This window comes from Mixophyes fleayi, chromosome 10 (genome assembly GCF_038048845.1).
Source record: "Mixophyes fleayi isolate aMixFle1 chromosome 10, aMixFle1.hap1, whole genome shotgun sequence".
Taxonomy (NCBI): domain Eukaryota; kingdom Metazoa; phylum Chordata; class Amphibia; order Anura; family Limnodynastidae; genus Mixophyes; species Mixophyes fleayi.
This window is the reverse complement of record NC_134411.1, coordinates 26,625,363-26,644,929: the sequence shown is the minus strand read 5'-3', so window position 1 is coordinate 26,644,929 and position 19,567 is coordinate 26,625,363. Positions and strand designations below refer to the sequence as shown.

General features: G+C 41.5%; 1 protein-coding gene across 2 annotated transcripts in view; it reads left to right on the top strand.

The window, feature by feature from the left end:
- CREB3L1 (cAMP responsive element binding protein 3 like 1) overlaps window positions 1-19,567 on the top strand; it is a 49,629-nt gene that overhangs the window by 21,187 nt on the left and 8,875 nt on the right. For both annotated transcript variants that reach the window (XM_075187492.1, XM_075187491.1), the window contains exons 2-9: window positions 8,071-8,284; window positions 13,735-13,883; window positions 15,744-15,819; window positions 16,205-16,362; window positions 16,501-16,650; window positions 17,645-17,703; window positions 17,985-18,053; window positions 19,172-19,271. In XM_075187492.1, coding sequence (XP_075043593.1) covers window positions 8,071-8,284; window positions 13,735-13,883; window positions 15,744-15,819; window positions 16,205-16,362; window positions 16,501-16,650; window positions 17,645-17,703; window positions 17,985-18,053; window positions 19,172-19,271 — 975 coding nt within the window. The remainder of the gene's footprint in view (window positions 1-8,070; window positions 8,285-13,734; window positions 13,884-15,743; window positions 15,820-16,204; window positions 16,363-16,500; window positions 16,651-17,644; window positions 17,704-17,984; window positions 18,054-19,171; window positions 19,272-19,567) is intronic.

The window sequence follows — 19,567 nt, the reverse complement described above, 5'->3', positions numbered from 1 at the left end:
TGAATACTCGGATATCAAGGACCACTTTGTCCTCTGTTTTAACACTTTTCTGGAAATTGTGTCTCCTCAAAAGAGAAAATGGACACACCAATAGCGTACACTGTGAGATAAGCAGGGTAGTGTGATATATTATGCCGAAGCGTAACTTATATTATATAAGTTTGTACCTTGGACATTCGTTATATAAATGTTTGACAGTAGCTGGAAAATCACTTTCTTTGATGGAAAACTCTCATGTAAAATTTTCTTACAAATATGTGAATCAATAGTTCTTTTACCAAACAAAATTGTTTCATGGAGACAACATTTTATAAACAATTTTGGTTTATTTTATAAAAGAGAGTAAATAACACTTAGCAAAAAACACACCACACCAAATACTCCACTTATCAGATACCACTTGTTTCACAGATCTCTACTTCCATAGTTAGCTTACTTACCAAATGTGCACAACTTAAACAGAAACAGTCATCACAGTGACACCAAAGTTACCATTGCCTTTTCTCCATCTAAACCTGTTTTATGAGCATTCATTTACAAGTGCTCCAGACCCTAAAAAAAGCTTTTTAAAGCTGCTGACAACCTGGACTTGCTATTTGCAACACATGGTCACAAGGACTAGACTATATTTCATTGTGAGGCTTCCTAATGTAATTTAACATATTGGGCCTATTGAAGTATAAAATACAGCATAAAATAAAGCATATATAGTAAATCACAGTCCATCTGAATAAAATTATAATTCCATTCTATAATCCTTTAATCTACCAGTATGGCATGGAGAAAAAGGGTATGTTGTAGAACATTACTGTCCAATGGAGGGGGCCACCTTTCTATCACAACTATGCTTTCATTGGCCAAATGCTATATACAGTGGTAGAAGTGGGGGTGTATACGGTGGTATGTCATACCGCCACATCTCCTACTGCCTTCATTGTAACACTATCCCATTCCAGTCACGTATATTCCCATTGTATTTTCCATATAGGCAATGCTACATTTCCACTTTGACCACTGAATGTAACAAAAATGAAGTCAAACAATAGAGTCTGTGGAGGTTGGATGGTGAGGACCTTGGAATCCATGTTGTAGAGAGAAAGCTGTACTTTTTGAATGACTGGCATTATTTTTTGAAATTTGGAAAGAAAAGGAAGGAGTCCAATTGTGTAAAATGGTCATTTGATGTGAACCTATCACTGGGTTATGGTTAGATCCTGTTCCAACATGGGTGAACATCACTGTGGATTCAAACACCAAGGGCAGAAAGCTAATGCAGGTGGATATATGAAACCTCTAGTGATGTAAAAAAAATGTTTTAAAAAATGAGGTAGCTTAGAGAGGGTTATATATATATGTTCAGTGAGAGTTCAGTCTCTTATAGAACTGACCTGTGAAAAGATAGAGGAACCACTGCATACCTGCTAATAGTGAGTATATTGAACCAATAATTAAAGGCAGAATTTATTGGGTTATAGAAATAGTAAGATGTATAACACTTTACATTAAAACCAAATTCTAAATACACATGTACAGCATATGTCTTAACTTTTATACCCGTGTTCCGCTGTTCCTTGTTATATCATAATGTTACTTTTGCAATTGTTAAGAATATATATAAAATCGCTCCAATGTAAAGACGAAATCCCAGACTATTGTGTAAGGACAGGTTTTACTCCTTGAATTTTGTAAAATTTGTTAGCAATTTACAAACGTGGAATAAATAGATAGATGGATAAAATGCCTGATTGAATACCCAGCTGTTAACGAGACAGAAGCTTGTTGGAGGCAGTGACCTGTCCACTTGCTGCATGTGACGGGCAGTGTCATGAGATGGGAAGGGAGGTATTAAGGAAGTCACCGACGGAGGGTTACTTACACCGCTTTCATACTGCCGCCCAGACAATATCCCGGGTATATGAACCCGGGATATTGCTGGGGGACAGAGGGGAGCAGAGGATCCCCCGGAGTCAAATACCTGGGTAGACCGCGTTCATACTGACCACGGGTCTGCCCGGGGTCTCGATGGCAACAATACAAGAGGAGCTCTGATTGTGCTCATGTGATGGTTTTTTTTTTTATTTTCACTTTAACATTGTGTCTGGTGAAACCGGGGTTGCACCATTCATAGTGCAGGCTTCCCGGGGCAGACCCAGGAATTACCCCACCAAAAGCCCCGGGTCTGGTGACCCGGGAATTAGACCTGGGACCATTCATACTGAACCTCGACCCGGGTCGTCTGGGCTTGCCCCGGCAAAAACCGTGCAGCATGAATAGGGTATTAGTGTATGAAACAAGGACCCCCTTGTTAAACGGACCATGGATGACTATAGAGTGAATTGCCCATCTATATGACAGGTTCAACTTATTATACTAATAATATATATATATATACCCTTTATTTGTATGTAATGCTAATCTTTATGATTTTTGTTTTAAATTATTGTTCAACTTGACACTTGCATGAACCGGTGTATTTTAATGCCTTAGTTGAAGGCCCTGCGTCATAATTATTTATATGTGTGTCCACGCCATGCTGCAACTTTTACTAAATAAATAGCTTTTTCTTTCTAGCCTTCTGATCTTTTCACCCATGTCTTTATGTCATCATGGCGATTGTCATTGTCCTGTGATTCATAGCTGCTCTGTGGCTATCACTGTATACAATGCTGGAAACACGGCACATCAATGTCACATTCCAGCCATAAAGACATGGCGAGAAAGAACAGAGGATAACTAGAAAGATAAAGCAACCTACATGGTAAACTTGCAAGAGAGCATAGAAAAAGCCAGTTAAGGCCACGGTGAACAGTGTGTATTCTGTGTTTAATCTGAGGTCTGCTGAGGGGTGTGACTTTGTTTACACGAATGTGTAAAGGAAACAACACAAGCATTTAATTTTCTCTATTAAACTGCTCCAAGAATATGATAAAGTTTGAAATATTGCAGCTGTGGGTTCTCCTTACACAGTACGATAAGGCAAGTATGGAACATGTGGACAGCATCTCTTGCTTTAAGAGGGAAGGTCTGGTAGCGATTTATAAGTCGACCATTTCTGTACCATACTAGATGCACACTGCAAAACACCTGGGTTTTCCACCGCTGCGCCCAGCACGGTTCAAAATAGGCATTCTGGGAGAGTAGGTAAGCATGACATATTAGTGGTAAAATAAATAAAGGATAATAATAAATACAGAGGTTTTGTTTATTTCATTATTTGTACACATGTTAAAATTAAGGTGAGAAAGGTGTTGGAGGGTTATTCTTTAAGCACGCTTTGGTCTTTTAAAGTTATGAGGTCTTTGCCTTCTATACACCCACTGCTAATGTCATTCTGCAGTTCTGCTGGTTTTCCTAAATGCAGAAGAGCGTGTCTAGTGTCCCACTTATGTACAAAGTGTGTTTTTTTCCTGGAAGACTTATTAAATAGAACTTGGCTCTTTCACACCCCTGTAAAATTGTCTGCAGACGCCCATGTCTCTAGTCGCTGCTCGGTTATGTAGAAGGTGGCAGGGGACTTGTGTTTTTTACATTTTCCCTTAAGAGTTCTTGAAACTATGAGATGACTTATTTCCTGTGCGTATGAAACCTTCTTGCCCAGCTTCAGCAGAGTCCTCAGGTGTGTGCAGGCAGCTGACTCTAGTACATCATCATCATCATCATCATCAACATTTATTTATAGAGCGCCAGCAAATTCCGTAGCGCTTTACAATTGGGAACAAACATTAATAAAACAATACTGGGTAATACAGACAGACAGAGAGGTAAGAGGGCCCTGCTCGCGATATATATATATATATATATATATATATTAGGGAGTGGGACATTCTGCTGTGTTAGTGTGGGACCCTGGGTGATACTTGTCTACTCTCCCAAGATGTCTGGGAATTTTGGGAAACTAGGTCACCTTCTATCTCTCGATGACACAAATTGCCTCATGAGTCCCTGTTTCTGCTGTGAGATGAGGCGACTCTTGTAACTGTGCAACATAGGTTTGGGGCAGTGATGATGTAATTCGCCAAACCCTTGGACTTCTCCAGGATCTCCCAGAAGTGAGGTCCAAATTGTAGTGTGCAGCCAAACCTGCTTCCGCAGACCAATGGAAGCCTAGAGACATCATCATCATCAATATCTATTTAATTATATAGTGCAATTAATTCCGCAGCGCTGTACAGAGAACTCATTCACATTAGTGCTTGCTACTTTGGAGCTTACAATCTAATTCCCCTAACTTACACACACACAGACTGAGAGAGACTAAGGGAAATTTAATAGCAGCCAATTAACCCACCGGTATGTTTTTAGAGTGTGGGAGGAAACCGGAGCACCTGGAGGAAACCACGCGATCACTGGGAGAATATACAAACTCCACACAGATAAGGCCATAGTCGGGAATCGAACTCATGACCCCAGTGCTGTGAGGCAGAAGTGCTAACCACTGAGCCACCGTGCTGCCCACAGATGTGTATAACTGATTGATGTGCTTAACTGACTGATGTGTGTAACTGACTGATGGTAAAAAAAGCACAAAACTCCTATCTTCATGGCTACATGTTGAGGGCTTAATGCAAACTGCGTAAAAAATGATGTTTTATCTCTAGCGCCGTTAGGTGGTGGACACATCTGGAATGCTTGTTATAATAGAGATTATTGAGCACTATGGTACGTCATTCTGAGTGCTCAACGACATGACCTAGAACAGTTTATAAGCTGCATTTCAGAGGTGTCCTGCACTTTGTGAATATAGAGAGAGCTTTTACCATGAACAGGCGTGTTCTCCATAATGCCAGGTATTCTAGCTAATTCACGTAATTGTGTGCTACATGACAAAAAAAGTCAGTATTTTCTTTATGTGCAAAATGATAAACTAATTTGCACCCCTTGCATTGTAGCATGGTTTGTCCAGGATCAAATTTACTCCTTATTATGTCTTGCTCTCCTTAATAACTCAGCCCAGTGTGTCATCGTTTTGCAACATTAAAACATTTCCCAATAAAACGCCATTTTTGACAATCAGTCGACCACAAAAAACTGATTCTGAGTCCTGATCCACAGGTTGCACACCTCTGATTATATATAATGGTCAGAATGTAAATGCTGCTTATTAAACATGATCTACTATGGTAGTATGCTGTGCATTGGATGAATTTTGCTTCGCCACATCTGCTAATGTGCTTGACCCCAGCAATAAATACCTTTTATATGTGGAATGCATCTTTTGCATTCAAAATTGCTGACTCCTAAAATTTCACACTGGCTCCTAACTTTTTGAGAAATTTGTCCAGGCCTGGATTTCTCTACCTCCCTCCACAAAAAGTATCCCAAGCACTATTTAAGGCTGCAATGCTAACATCTCACTGTCTCCAACACAAATACTCTGCACCCTGAATACACAGTATCTTCAGCATTTACAGTACTTGGCATTATCCAAAAATAAATGGCTCAGCTAATATTACACCATGGCTGAACAAAATATTTTTATGTGAATTCAGGAGTTACATCTAAAAACATTGCTTACCCAAGTTGCTACCAAAACTCTTATCCATTCTCTTATCACTTCCCGCCTTGACTACTGCAATCTCTTCTTAAAATGCTGATTAAGACTGATCTTCCTCCCTTGACAATCAGACTCTCCCACAGTTTTCAAATCTTTAAACGCTCTCTGAAAATCCATTCCTTTATTAGAGCTTGTCGCGCTCCCACCTATACTAAGGACACTAATGCACCCTCACAACTGCCCCAATCTCCATTGTAAGCCACATTCGCTCCTCTTGTTTCAGCTGTGTCCTTTTCCACTTAGAATATAAGCTCTCTAATGAGCAGGGTCCTTCATACCCTTTGTTTTCATACCTGCATTTATTTTGTCTACCTTGTATGCCCCTGTTTTATGTATGAACTGTTTTCTCACTGTGCCACGCTGCGGAGCATTGTGACCCCTTACCAATCAATGATAAGAATGAGAATTATAATAATACTAAGTGGAATCTAGCAGCCATCAGGACCTTGTAAATAGCCAGAGAAAATGTGCATCCACTGACATCAAAAGAAATCACTCCCAAAAGTATATCTTGGCTTCTTTGACAAATAGAATACATTCTGGAAAAAAGACATTTGTTCACAAGCAGGGATTCAGCACAATATGTGTGGAAGACACAATAAAGAATCTTCTTCCTTACTGCCATTGATCCAACTCTACCTGCAGTGTAAGCTAGATTTCCTAATTTACCCTCTTCCTTGTTCACATCGCATCAATTTTTCTTATTTTTCAGTCAGATTTAATTTAAAGTGCGCCCTCAACTTCACTCCCCACACCCAGCTCAAACCTGTGACCTCCACCTTCACAATATTGCCATGATTCACCCCTTCTTCTCTCTGGATACCACTAAGAACACAGTCCACACTATTTTTATCTCCTGATTACTCCTCTCTGGCCTGTCTGTCACATGTCTACTACCCTGCAATCTGTCCTGAATGCAGCTTCAAAACTAATTGTCTCCTGCTGTGCCTCTCTGCAAAGCTCTCCATTGGCTCCCCATTTCCTCCAGAGAACAAATCATCATCATCACCAGCTATTTATATAGCGCCACTAATTCCGCAGCGCTGTACAGAGAACTCACTCATTACAGTCCTTGCCCCTTTGGAGCTTACAGTCTTAATTCCCTAGACACACACCTAGGTGTTGAAAGCAGTCAATTAACCAATTATTATGTTTTTGGAGTGTGGGAGAAAACCGGAGCACCCGGAGGAAACCCACGCAAACACGAATCAAACTGGTTACTCTCACCTTTTGAGCCCTCTTTAACTCCTACATATTCAATCTTGCCTCTCCTCCAAATCACACTCCTGCCTTCAGGACTTCACCTGCTACCCACCTTTGGAACTCCCTGCCCCTTCTGAAAAGACTCATACCCAACCTTCAGTCTTTCAGGCAGTCTCTCAAAACTCACCTTTTCAAGCTTGCCTACCCTGCCCCATCAAAAGATAGCTTCTTCTTCACACTCCACCTGCTACTTCCACTCTTTTCCCTCCACCCTATTGTCTCTGTTTGCTTTCCCACCCCATCCTAAAGAACTTCCTTCTTTCGTTCCACCTAGCCATTCCGTTCATTTCCCTACCCCTATCACCTTTGTTTGCTTCCCTCCTCCTTTTAAATGTTTGTTCTCACGAGTTTGGCCATCTCTATGTCCTATGGCTATGTCCTTTGTAGTGTTTACTTTGTTCTAGTTGTGTCTTATAACATAGTTGCTTTCTCTGTTGTGTCTCGTATGATTTTTACTGATGCTATTGTCTCTCTTCCCCCTTACTAATTTGTATTTTGTTCTGTTTATATTCTGTTGATTGACAGCGCAGGGCACTTTACAAATAAAGATGATGATGTTGATGATACAATTACTGTGCAGCTAACCCAAGTTAGTTTTGTGGTGTACATCATTTCAATTCATGGTTGATTGTGGAGCGATGAAAGAAAATGAAATAACTACAGGCTTGTGGGTTCTAGTACACAATTTGTAATTGTCACATCTCTTGTACCTCAAACAAGTATACACAGTTCATTATCTATGGTACTATGACAGTACACTATATATGACACAGTGTAAGAAAGGACAAAATAGTTTATTTTATCATGACACAGGGAGCTGACTGGACCCCCTAGCAGAATAACTCAATAGAGGTAGCAAACTAATAAGATATTTGCTTTTTTTGGTAAAAACTAAGATGCACCTGAATGTGAGGACTCTCAGTCCAGAGATAGGGACTTGTATTTCATTATAAATGCATATGTGTATCTGACACTGAGTTTAGTGCTTTTCATGCTCCATAAGTGAATATTTGCACCGATATTCATGAGAATCCAGCCTACCAATTTTCCAGGAACCAGTGACATCACTAGTTACTAGTTCCCAGTGAATTATAAGGCTGAATATTAGCCAAGCCCACAAAACGGCTGCCTCTGTTGTCCATAGGCAATGAGCACACTTTAGTATCACCATCCAATCAATTCTAGATAATAAATGCCCTAATAGTGAGACATCCAGGAATACACTGCTTATCTTATGCCTTCTTCTCACCCAGCATTTCTCAGAGGCACTCGATGACTTCTCCAATGAGCTGTTTAACAGTTTCTTTGATGACCCTCCTCTCCTGGATCGGGATTCCTTACTGGATATGGAGGTGGAGAGCCCAGCTCCACCCATACAGGCGGAGCACAGTTACTCGCTGAGTGGAGACTCCGCCCCACAGAGTCCAGCGCTCACCATTAAGGAGGAAGATGAAGACAGCCCAAGAGGTTGGTATTAGTCTACCTAAAGGTTACCCAACTCTTGGGAATGTATATATGTGGGGTTGGCCAGTTATACGATTGCAATGCAATGTTAGCAAGTCATCCCAGCAGCAATAATACACACAGTGTGACACAATTTCAATAATTATTAAAGCAGTCACATAAGCAAGACACTCAGAAGAAACTTGGGTGAGCGTAGACAGTTATGCTCAGGCAGAAGTAGAAGACTTGTGGCTCTCTGATTGCTGTGGGAACAGGGCCGGATTAAGGGAAGGAAGGCCCCCAGGCTAAGGGGACTGTGAGGGCTCCCCCCCATGAGCATCCCCAGCCACGAGGCTCCTTCCCCGTGAGCTTATCTCGTTCCGTTGTTCCACTCCCTGTAGCACTTAATCTCCTTACTGAGGAGATCTTGTGAGAGTGAGACTATGACTCATAGTCTCACTCTCATGAGATCTCCTAACAAGATTACTGCACTTCGCGTAAGTCCTACAGTGACAGGAGGCAGCTAACAGCATAACATTTGCTGTTAGCTGCCTGCCATTCTCCTTGAACTGGTGACAGTCGGAGCCGGGAAAGGGGACGCCCCCGACCCGATAAATGCCAGCTGCCCGAGGCCTCTGGGCTGTAGCCCCTTTAGCCCTATTGTTAATCCGGCTCTGTGTGGGACTACAGGTTCCAGAATGCCCCGCAAACAAGAGGCTGACAGAGCATGCTGGAACTTGCAGTGAATTGTCCAAGCCTGCTTTGGGGTCTGTTCACATTTTCACCTTTGCCACATACTGTTGCATTCACTTGACCTGCACAAAAATGCATACATTTATTAAAGTGTTATTCATGTGCTTACCCAGACTTACTCATACAATCAAATGTATATGTAATATAGCTCTTTTCTCCCAATAGTGCTTATTTAAAAAAACCAAAAAAAACGGAATAAACTCTCACCTGTAGTGAAAGTGGAAAAAGACTGTGGCCTGCAAATAGTTTTACTTTTTACTTTAGTTAAGACTACATTTTTTAACAAGACCTGAACATTATCAATACATCCCAACTTCGAAGCGCCGGGAATGGGGGCAGGGGGTGTGACCATCCCATGATGGGGGCGTGGTCACACTCCCTAGGGGTGAATACACCACCTTTGAAGCTTTAGGCTGTCCCCCCAGCAACGTCCTTTTCTCTTCAATCACCCATTCATTGACATGTAAAATACTCAAGACTGACCTGCCTAAATCAGGAATGCATAACCTACCAAATTACACATCTTGGACCATTGACCCAATATAGCCAAAAGAACGGTACACATTCCACACCAATTTCTTGCAATAACTGTGCAGGTGACCTGTCTGCCGACCAGCAATGCAGACTGCAGGGTAAACAAATTCTACTTCTATACCAAACTGAAACCCTTATTATAAGACTCAACTCAAAATAAGTATGAGAAGTCTTGGGTTCAGTCACAGCAATATTAAAACAGTTTTGTTGTCATTATTGTTCAAAAACGTGTAAATGTAAGCTCGTAGATATATAATTACTGATTTACTCACGTCACGGATGACAGCCATCATACAACAATGGGCTTGTTAAGTAAACACCAGGCAAGGATAGCTTTGACAGCTGTGACAATTGCAATAAAATATAAAAGAAAATGGGGAGTGAGACAGTGAGCTAAACCACAGCTAGAAACCCTCTGCCCCCTCACGTATAAGCCCTATACCCAGGATCACACTGCGTCAATTTGTTAGCTTACAGGACTTTTCCACCTTTAGTTTACTTTAACAAAAATACACATATTAAACAATTTATTTGTAGGCTTAGTTGCTTATTAATTCCAGAATAAGCTTCTAAACAGCTGCTGAGTCACAAGGATTTTTCCTAGATTCCTATTATTCAAACCAACCCTGGCCACACTTTAAAGATTGAGGGATTACTTGAGCTTTTCTTTCTGGTGCTTAATGACCTACAGCGTAATGGTAAATTTTAAGTCTTCAAACATTTAGTGGAATTTAGGGGGTCTATTTATAATTTGGTGGCGGTAAACATTATTATGTACCGCTGCCAATAGCAGCGATTCATAATGAAGCATTTCTGTTATTTACCAAGCCGGGCTGCTCGAGGACACCCCACTCCTTCACAAAGACTTTTTTCCTATCCATTGGCAGCCTGGCGCTGCAAGCGAATAGAGGAAGTGCTAGACATTGCGCTTTAACCTGTGAGGGATCCAGGGAAGCACCGGTAATTAGGTTCAGGATCCAGAAGATGCACCAGCAATTTTGCTCTTCACCGCTTGTTAAACAGACCCCTTTAAGAATTTGGATGGAAACAATTGGTTGCTATCTGTCTCTGCGTCTTAACTGCTTCCGTCAGGCCTTAGGTTGAGCTCAATTAGGCGGTCGCACTGCATACACGGAGCCTGGCAGTGGATGACAGCCACAGGATCCAGGAAGATGGCCATGAGCCATTGTGTATGGTTCCTGGCCAGGTGGGCAGGAATCCTGGCCACCGCATTGATGTACACAGCTGAAAGCGAGAGTCATGTATCAGTCAGTGGGGAAGTGTGGGCTTCCCCATTGATCGCAGGAAATCCTGTGACGTCGCAATAGTGACTTTATCAGGGATTTCCCTATGGGTAGGAAAGCCTGTGCAACTACAAGGGAGACCTGTCGTGGATCTCACCGGCCTGTCAGCACTGACAGATCCAGTGTATGCTGGAACATAAGCTAATATAGGGAAAAATCCCCCAGCACACTGCTATAGCCAGCAAAGGAGTTGCCATTTCTACTTGTACATAAGAATGCAAAAGTCTCAGTTGCACACATTTGCAAATGTATGTTAAGCCACCCGCCACTCCACGGCGCTTTTGCTAATGGGGTGGTCTTAACTCTAAACAGTGCGAGTCCCATATATTTGGGCCACACATATATGTGTTTTTAAATTGAGAGCTAAAACTTACCAAGAGGTACCCCAGAAGCCTCCATATGGCAATACAGCATCAGAACTCCCCATCCGCTTCTGATACCAACATGCCTCTTAGACAAATACAGACGTGGAAGTTGCTCAATCAATTTATAGGCTCATAGCAGGTGCTTGAAAGGGTGGATCCAGGGAGATGGCCATGAGCCATTGTGTATGGTTCCTGGCCACCGCATTGATGTACACAGCTGAAAGTGAGAGTTATGTATCAGTCATTGGGGAAGCGTGGGCTGCCCCATTGATCGCAGGAAATCCTGTGACATCGCAATAGTGACTTTACCAGGGATTTTCTTAAGGGTAGGAAAGCCTGTGCAGCTGCAAGAGAGATCTGTCTCGGATCTCCCAAATCCATTCAGGGAAAAAGATTACAGTTTCACCATAGTGGCCCTTTAAGCACTGGATCTATCAGCACTGATAGATCCAGTGTGTGCTGGAACATACGCTAATATGTCATCCGCTGTCAGATTCAATCTATAAGTGCTGACAATAGGGGAGATCTGTGACCGGCTCCTTTGGTAAATAAGTAGATGCTTTTAAAAGAATAAATATATATAAAAATATAATATGAGAAAATCACCTTTCATTCTTGACCTATACTGTATATCTATATTATTGCTCATATGATATACACATATTTCTTATTGCTATACTTGGAAGAACTAGCTGATTCAACTTTCTGTGGTTTCACTAACAGGGTTAAGGTAACTAGGGTATGAATCATGGAAAAGCATATTTTTCTTGCTAAATGTGCCTGTTTTAACCCATGTCATGCACTTAAATTAAATCTATATGTATTTCACTACCAAAAGAAAGTCCTATTTGTCAGAAAAAACAACAACAATGCAACATTTAGTCATGTACACAAAGCATTTACATTATTTGCCAGTTAAACAAATATAAAGGAAAAACTGAGAAATGGGTCTGATCACAAACATATAAAATACTCCTGGTCATTCATGGGTTAAACTGCAAGTTTAACAGCATAGATACCTCCATACATATGGAACCATATATCCAACATACAAACGGATGTTTCTACGTTACTACTTCTTATATTTGACCAATGGGACATTTTAAGGAGTGATTACACATTCCCTGCCCACATTTCTTGAAGTGAGGATTAAACCCTGGTGTTCTGGTTTTGGAAATATGCTATTTTTCCAGTAAGGAGCATGTGCATACCTTATGTTTTAGAAAGGCTATTATTTACCATGGGAAGCTTTTGGGCTTATGATTTGTATGTATTGGATATACTCTGAAATCATTGTATGGTTGTATTTTACACAAGATGGGAAGAAGATCTGTAGCGTAATTGAACAATACTATTGGGTAACAAAAAGTATTGTAGTAAAAAAAAAACACAAAAAATAAGCAAAGAGTAAAGATTAAAAAGGTAGTAAAATATTATCAACTAATTGGTTCTATTCTGTTCTCAAAGTTCTATATACAGTGGTCGAAGTAGAAATTTAGAAGTGATGGTATAAAAATGTAATGGGAATGTAAGTAAATGGGATGTGATAGTGTTACAATGAGGGCATTAGGTGAAGCGGTGGTATGGCTTATCACTGTATACACCCCCACTTCCACCACTGATTATATAGGATATAGGGAAAGATTTCTTGTTGGTAGTACAGTCAGTAGCTTGTACTTCCACAACAAATTTACCTTCGCTCTTGGCAATACCTGGCTAAATCTTCACCTTCCTTACACGTACCTCCCAGAGCATGACCACGCCAAGATCGGGTTTGTAACCGGGTCATGAAGGGGGTGTGTGCCTATACCCCGGGGATGTGCCTAGTGCTATGAAGCACTAGGGTGACGCTTAGCCACTTCCCCTTCCCTCCAAACACCGATACAATGCAGTGGGCACCAATAGCACACTTTAAAACATTCCCAAACATGTCCACTGGCGGTACGTGGGACAGGCCACTAAAATTGGGGCTGCACCAATGAAATCTGAACTTTTGGATGGTATGCTTACGTAGGCCAAAAAGCCAGCCTGGGAATACAATTACCGGGGTCCTAACTAACTCACTCAACCTACAGTGACTACTAGGGGAAAACTTCAAACTCTCTTCTCCAAACTAGCACCACACAGTCTAACTCAAAACCCTAATAACAATAAGGCACTTCACCCAAAGCACTCAGCATACCACTAAAAGCACAATGGGATTACTGATATTTACTTTAGGCTCTGCTGGCTCTCTCTGCTTTCAGTCTCTTCTGGCCAAGATGATCAGCTTAAATGTCTTGTCACGACTGCATGGAATACTCTGTAATGCCGTGCAGGACATACTAGCAGACATGGGGAGAGAGTTGACCCTTTTTCCTCTAACAAGCAAAACCAGGGTCTCTGGCCTGCTGATAAGACAGGGTGAGGTGGGAGCGATGCTGCCAAGACAATTCTAGTAGGGGTGGGTGGTGGTAGTGAACTTTTGGAAGTCTGTGTAGCAGATAACAGTCTAACCTATTAATATTTGACCCCCCAGAACCTGGCAGCGCAGTCTGGGCTTTAGAGCACGAACTATGCTCATTGCTTGTGAAACAGGAGCAGAATATTATATCACAAGTAGAGTCCACTCACCCCACTGTGCCTCTGGAGCAAGCTTGTGGGACAGGGGTACTACAGAATGAGGAGGTGAGTAAACATGGGGATTGATGTATCATGCATTACAACACGAGTACAATTAGATTGTAATCCTGATTGGAGGTTTGAAAAACGTTCTTCTAAAAACTGACGTTATACATTAGTAGTTGAAGGGTAACTAATAAAAACTGTGTACGGTTGATAGGTCAGGTTCTAGTGGTGACACACTGTATGATGTTGGCTTGGTTGAATACAATGATCTACATTTTTGGACAAGTTGTCTCTAGTAATAATAGATTGTCAGTTCAAGTACATTCAAGGCTGATGAAGTAGATGCAGACATGAGACAGAGGGTAGAAAGGGCTCTGTTCGTGAGAGCTAACACTCTAAAGGGAGAGGGCATTGATGAGACAATAGGAGCTAGTGGGTCTTGAGTAGGCATTGGACTGTAATTTGTAGAACATGCAGAGGTAGTACTATCAGGTGGGGGTAGAGTAGACTATAGTGAAAAGATAGGTTTAGTGTGCTTGCTGGAAAGAATGAAGATTGGGGGACAGACTGGTAAGGCTGGGTAAGGAGTTCTATAAGTGGGGGATAAGCATGGAAGAAGTCTTGGATGCAAGAGTGAGAGGTGGTTAGCAGGGAGGAGGTGATGCACAGGTCAGAGGTAGATTTAAGAGTGTCAGGGAAAATATCTCATGATGCAGTCAGAGATGTATGAAGGGAAGGAGTTGATGAAGCTTAGAAGGTGAGAATGAGCAGCATGCATTGAATTCTGGAGGAAATGGTGTGACAGTGTATTGATTTGCAAAGTGGTGCAGCAGATGTGGACTGACGAGAAGAGAATATCAGTCCTCCTGCGGCGTTTATTATGGATTGTATAGGGGCAAGATGGATGAGGGGAAGCCTGGATAGCAGGAGGTTGTAGTAGACAAGTGAGAGATAATGAGAGAAAGGATAAGGGTTTTGGTAACTTCATGAGTGAGAAAGGGGGCATATTCTGGCAACGTTTTGAAGGAGGCAGCAGGAGACACTGCCATGGACTGGAAGCTGAGAGAAGAGTTTTAAATATGACACTAAAGCTAGTTACACACTACACTGTTTTCATCCAATAATTGGCTCAAACAGCCGACATACGACCGCTCGTTCAAAAGTCGGGTCAGTGTGTACAGTTACACGATGGTCGAAAGTCTGCCCAAATGGACGATTATCGCCTCATTTGGTTGGTCGTACCGTTTAATATTTTCGTTCCAATCTCATTTCCGTTGTGTAGTGTGTATAAACTTCCGAACGATCCACAACAGTGAGTACGAAATTACAGTCATTGCTCATGACAACATGGCTGTAAAAAGTCGCTAACGGGACGTCCGCTCTTCCCTTTATCGTCCTAAAGGAGGCTAGTGTGTGTGCAGTCCATGGACCGAGCGATCGGACCATCGGTTGCATGTAAAATCGCTCGGCATAAAAAGTTGGTCGAAATTTCTGTAGTGTGTACCCAGCTTACGATAGCGGACTTGGTGGTGTAATAATGTCAACAGTGAGGGAGAATGGAGGGAGCTAGTGACCAAGGGATGAGGGAAGATGATAAGCTCTGTTTTGGACAAGTTGAGCATTGGGACATGTAAGTGGAGATGGCGAAGAGGCAGTTGGGCACATGGGCTAAATGTAACAGAGAGTGGTCAGGAGAGGAGAGGTAAATTTGGGCGTCATCCGCAGAGGTGGCAATGGAGTCCTAAGGAGCATATTAGTTTACAGAGAGAAGGGATATAGAGAAGTGAAAGCCAAGGGCCAAGAACAGAGCCTTGAGGCATCATATAATAATGATACACAACATAGAATGAAAAATTGTTGCAATTGAATCATGTTTGAGGTGTTTTAAGACTTTAGTAACAGTCATTGACTCTTTTACAGAATGTCTCCAGAACCCCAATATCACACATAAAAGTAGAGCCAGGAATACCAAACCACTTGCTAAATGTACCACCAGGTGAGTGAAAGTTTACACCCAATATATATATATGTACATATGATAATGTAAACATTGAATTGTACTGTTGTCCTGTGCTGTCAGAGGTACTGGTCCTCCGAACATTGATTGCTAGACCACTATAAGGCCCTCGCTGTCAGTACGCCATAAACAAACTAAGTGCTGGATGGATGAAGGATACATTTAAGCAACATCCAGTGTATAAAATCAGGATAATACTGACGGTGGAGTCCTTATGCATGGCCTGGTAGTTCCGAGAGGCTTATCTGTCAGACAAAGGGGTGCTCTTGCCCAAAGACATGCACGTGTTTCATTTAGTTTATTAATTATGTATGTAGTTTGAATGTCTCATAACCAGAGATTGATTGTCTCTTTTCCACTCTAGATGTTTTGGGGGTCATGCCTCTTACCCCTCCCAGTAGCCATAGCAGTGACAGCGATGGATCTCAGAGTCCCCGCTCTCTTCCACCTCCCAGCCCAGCCCGTCCAGCCGCCCGTTCTTCTCATGCCATCTCCTCGTCACCGCTGCTTACTGCTCCTCATGTAAGTATGATGTGTCTGATGGACACAAAGGTCATCGCCCATCTTACCCACTGAGCCGACAGTCACATTGTAAAGATATGAGAGGGTGATCCTGTCAAATTCTGTGTTCTACATTGTTATGTGCATTTTGGTACCCAGAAACTGCAAGGCACATCAGGACCTCTGATGCTGACAGAGGAGGAGAGGCGAACCCTAGTCGCAGAGGGGTACCCTATCCCCACCAAGCTCCCCCTCACTAAAACAGAGGAGAAGGCCCTGAAGAGAGTGCGTAGGAAGATCAAGAACAAGGTGAGGAGGGAGGTCGATGGGTTATAAACATGGAACCTTAATGAAAGCTTTACCTAGACATTCTATGATCTAATACCTCAGTTCCATAACATTCCATGTTCATAATGTATACTGTGTATACACTTACTGAAGTAGAAATGTGTAACGCTACCTATCTCTTTCAATTAAATTGGTCAAAGACCAATTAAGGAAAACTAGGAAACTATATTTTTTATTCTTAGTATAATTAAATAAAATTACATTTTCTGTTAATGTTGTTGGTGACGCACCTCCTCTTTAGCATTCTGGTTTAGTTGCTACTGCTGTCAATTAAGAGGTTTCATGGTTAATCTATCAAAGGGGCAAAAAGCTCTATGACCAGCGAAAACATCCTTCGCCCTACACAGGGGTACTGCCCGCTATGGCTTAGCACTGCTACTGCCAGCTGTGAACCTGGCCAGCGATAAGGTTTACCGGGTTCCACAGCCAAAATTAATAAGCTGTACAAGTAACAGAAAATCCTAGAAAAATTTCTATCGAAATATATTTTTATTTTATTTCTATGTTTTAACTATTTTTTTTAATGTTTTGCCCACTTAGTGGAATTGAAAGCCCAAGTTTCAGTATCACCCAGCTGCCCTGCTGATATTTTACTCATAAATTGTGGCGATAAGTGATTATCCCTGTCTTATTGTCGCATACTGATAAATAATTTGTCTGTGAAATAATTAAATAACACCGTCCAGTTATACCAGGTTTTTATTTTAATGAAATAACATACTTGTACTCAAGAGTAAAGTAATTTGATGGAAAAGTTAAAATGCTTTGAATTATATGGGAATTTACACCTTTTATTATATGTTGATAGTGGTTCTCTAGTAAGTAAGAGTCAGAGGAAGGGGTCTGGCACACAATATATATTATATTTTTCCCTGAAACTTTCTTTTCAGGGAACGTTGACTACAATTTAGGTGATTGTGTTGATATGTATATGATTGTTGACTTTATTCCACAGATCTCAGCCCAGGAGAGCCGGAGGAAAAAGAAAGAATATGTGGAGTGTCTAGAAAAGAAGTGAGTTATGTACACTGCTTGTCAAGTCAATTTGTACAGCAGCATGACATAGTACACAGCCTTGCCACCCATTATAATGTACTTCATAGCTGCTCTTATACTGCCAACCTTCTGTCCTGCTCCCACTGCAGTATGTGCCTATATCACCAATTCTTTATTCCTGTGCCTGAGTGTATCCTTGTTACATTGTTACTGTGTCAGCCTGATTTCTGTTCATTGTGTATTATGGTCTTTGTCTGCCTGTCAGTTTGCCTGGGTTACATTGTATCGCTCTCTCCCAGGGTGGAATCATTTACATCACAGAACAGTGAGCTGTGGAAAAAGGTGGAGACTCTGGAGAGTGCAAACAGGTGAGATGTGTGTCCAGGTGCCACATACGGGGGTAAGAAATAAATAAATAAACAGTGCTTATTCCTTTAAGTACTACTAATTGTACTAGGGTCTCCTGGCCCATCTTCTTGACATTTCTCAGTTTTTGTGATGCACATAATTAAAGTGCAGTATATTATGGACATTAAATATTTCTGCTCACTTAAAGGACATGTCCGCCCATACTAAAGATTAAACTGTTTACCCTCTCCCAAAAACAGTAAAACAACGGGGGTGTGATGTCCCAACCATTCAGTAAATATTAACCCCCTGGGCACCTTTGCAATGGATAATTCTGCTGCTGCAGAAAGTAGAAGTGTGAATTCAGCACATGACACATATTGTACTGAGAGCATTGAGAGTTTAGCTGTCACAGCAGAGTGGCCCATTGTACAGGTGTCCGAAGGTAACTATTGGGGCCCTGGAGAATGCACCCTCCGCTGAGGTGGGGAGGAGGAAGCACTTCAGCAAGTATGGATAGTTTAAACGCAGTCTTCTCAGCTGTATTTTTACTTCTGTTGTTAAAGTACTAATAATCTAACTTGGTCCATGCAACAGTCTTTCAAACAACACAGCAACATGAACATTGGAAAGACCAATAGGACCCACACAATCCGTTCTGTTTTGTGTATTTAACTGATTCAATAATTCAACAAACATAGCTGGAATTTGGAAATTAAGTGGGAAAAAAAAATGTGTGTAGATGACTGTGTATACAGTGAATAGAGTCATGTTGGAAAGTGTACCTAAACTTTGTCTTAGCAGTAGCACCAAGCTGAGAAAAGTAGCATAAGGTTTAGTTTATTTGTGAATAAAGTGGAAGTCTAGTGCCATCTACTGCTCACACTAAAGAACTGCAGTAACTTTCTAATCACAGATTTATACAACAGTACTTTTTAGGGGATATAAAAAAAATGGTTGGCGTTTGGGTAGATCAGAAGTATGGTCGAAGGTGTCCTGATTTTACATTCAGTGTTGGTAGATATACAAAAATTATATAAATGCACAAAAATAAACATTAGCAGGTGACAACAGGGTGTTTGGGTGAAATGTATCTTACAAACACTATAAGTGATTGCTATTGAATTCTGCCCCACAGGTCTCTGCTACAGCAGTTACAGAAGCTGCAGACTTTGGTAACAGGGAAAGTGCCAAGACCCTGCAAACTTGCAGCAACACAGACAGGAACATGTCTTATGGTATGTACAATGATAACTGGTATAACAATAACTGACTGGGGGTAGCTGCTCTATATGACAGTGACAGACTGAGGATACCACTTATATACTCCTTTGTGTGGCACAAACAGGCTAAGGGGGCTGTCACATTTAGCTATGTGACACTAACAGGCTGATACGTCCTGTGTCAGTGACAACGACAGACTGAGGAGCACCTTAACTGTTTTCACTGTTATGAATGTCTGCAAAAGCGTAACCCTTGTTTCTGCCACTCCAATACATTGAGGAGCCTTGCTCCACATAGTGTGGATGTGACA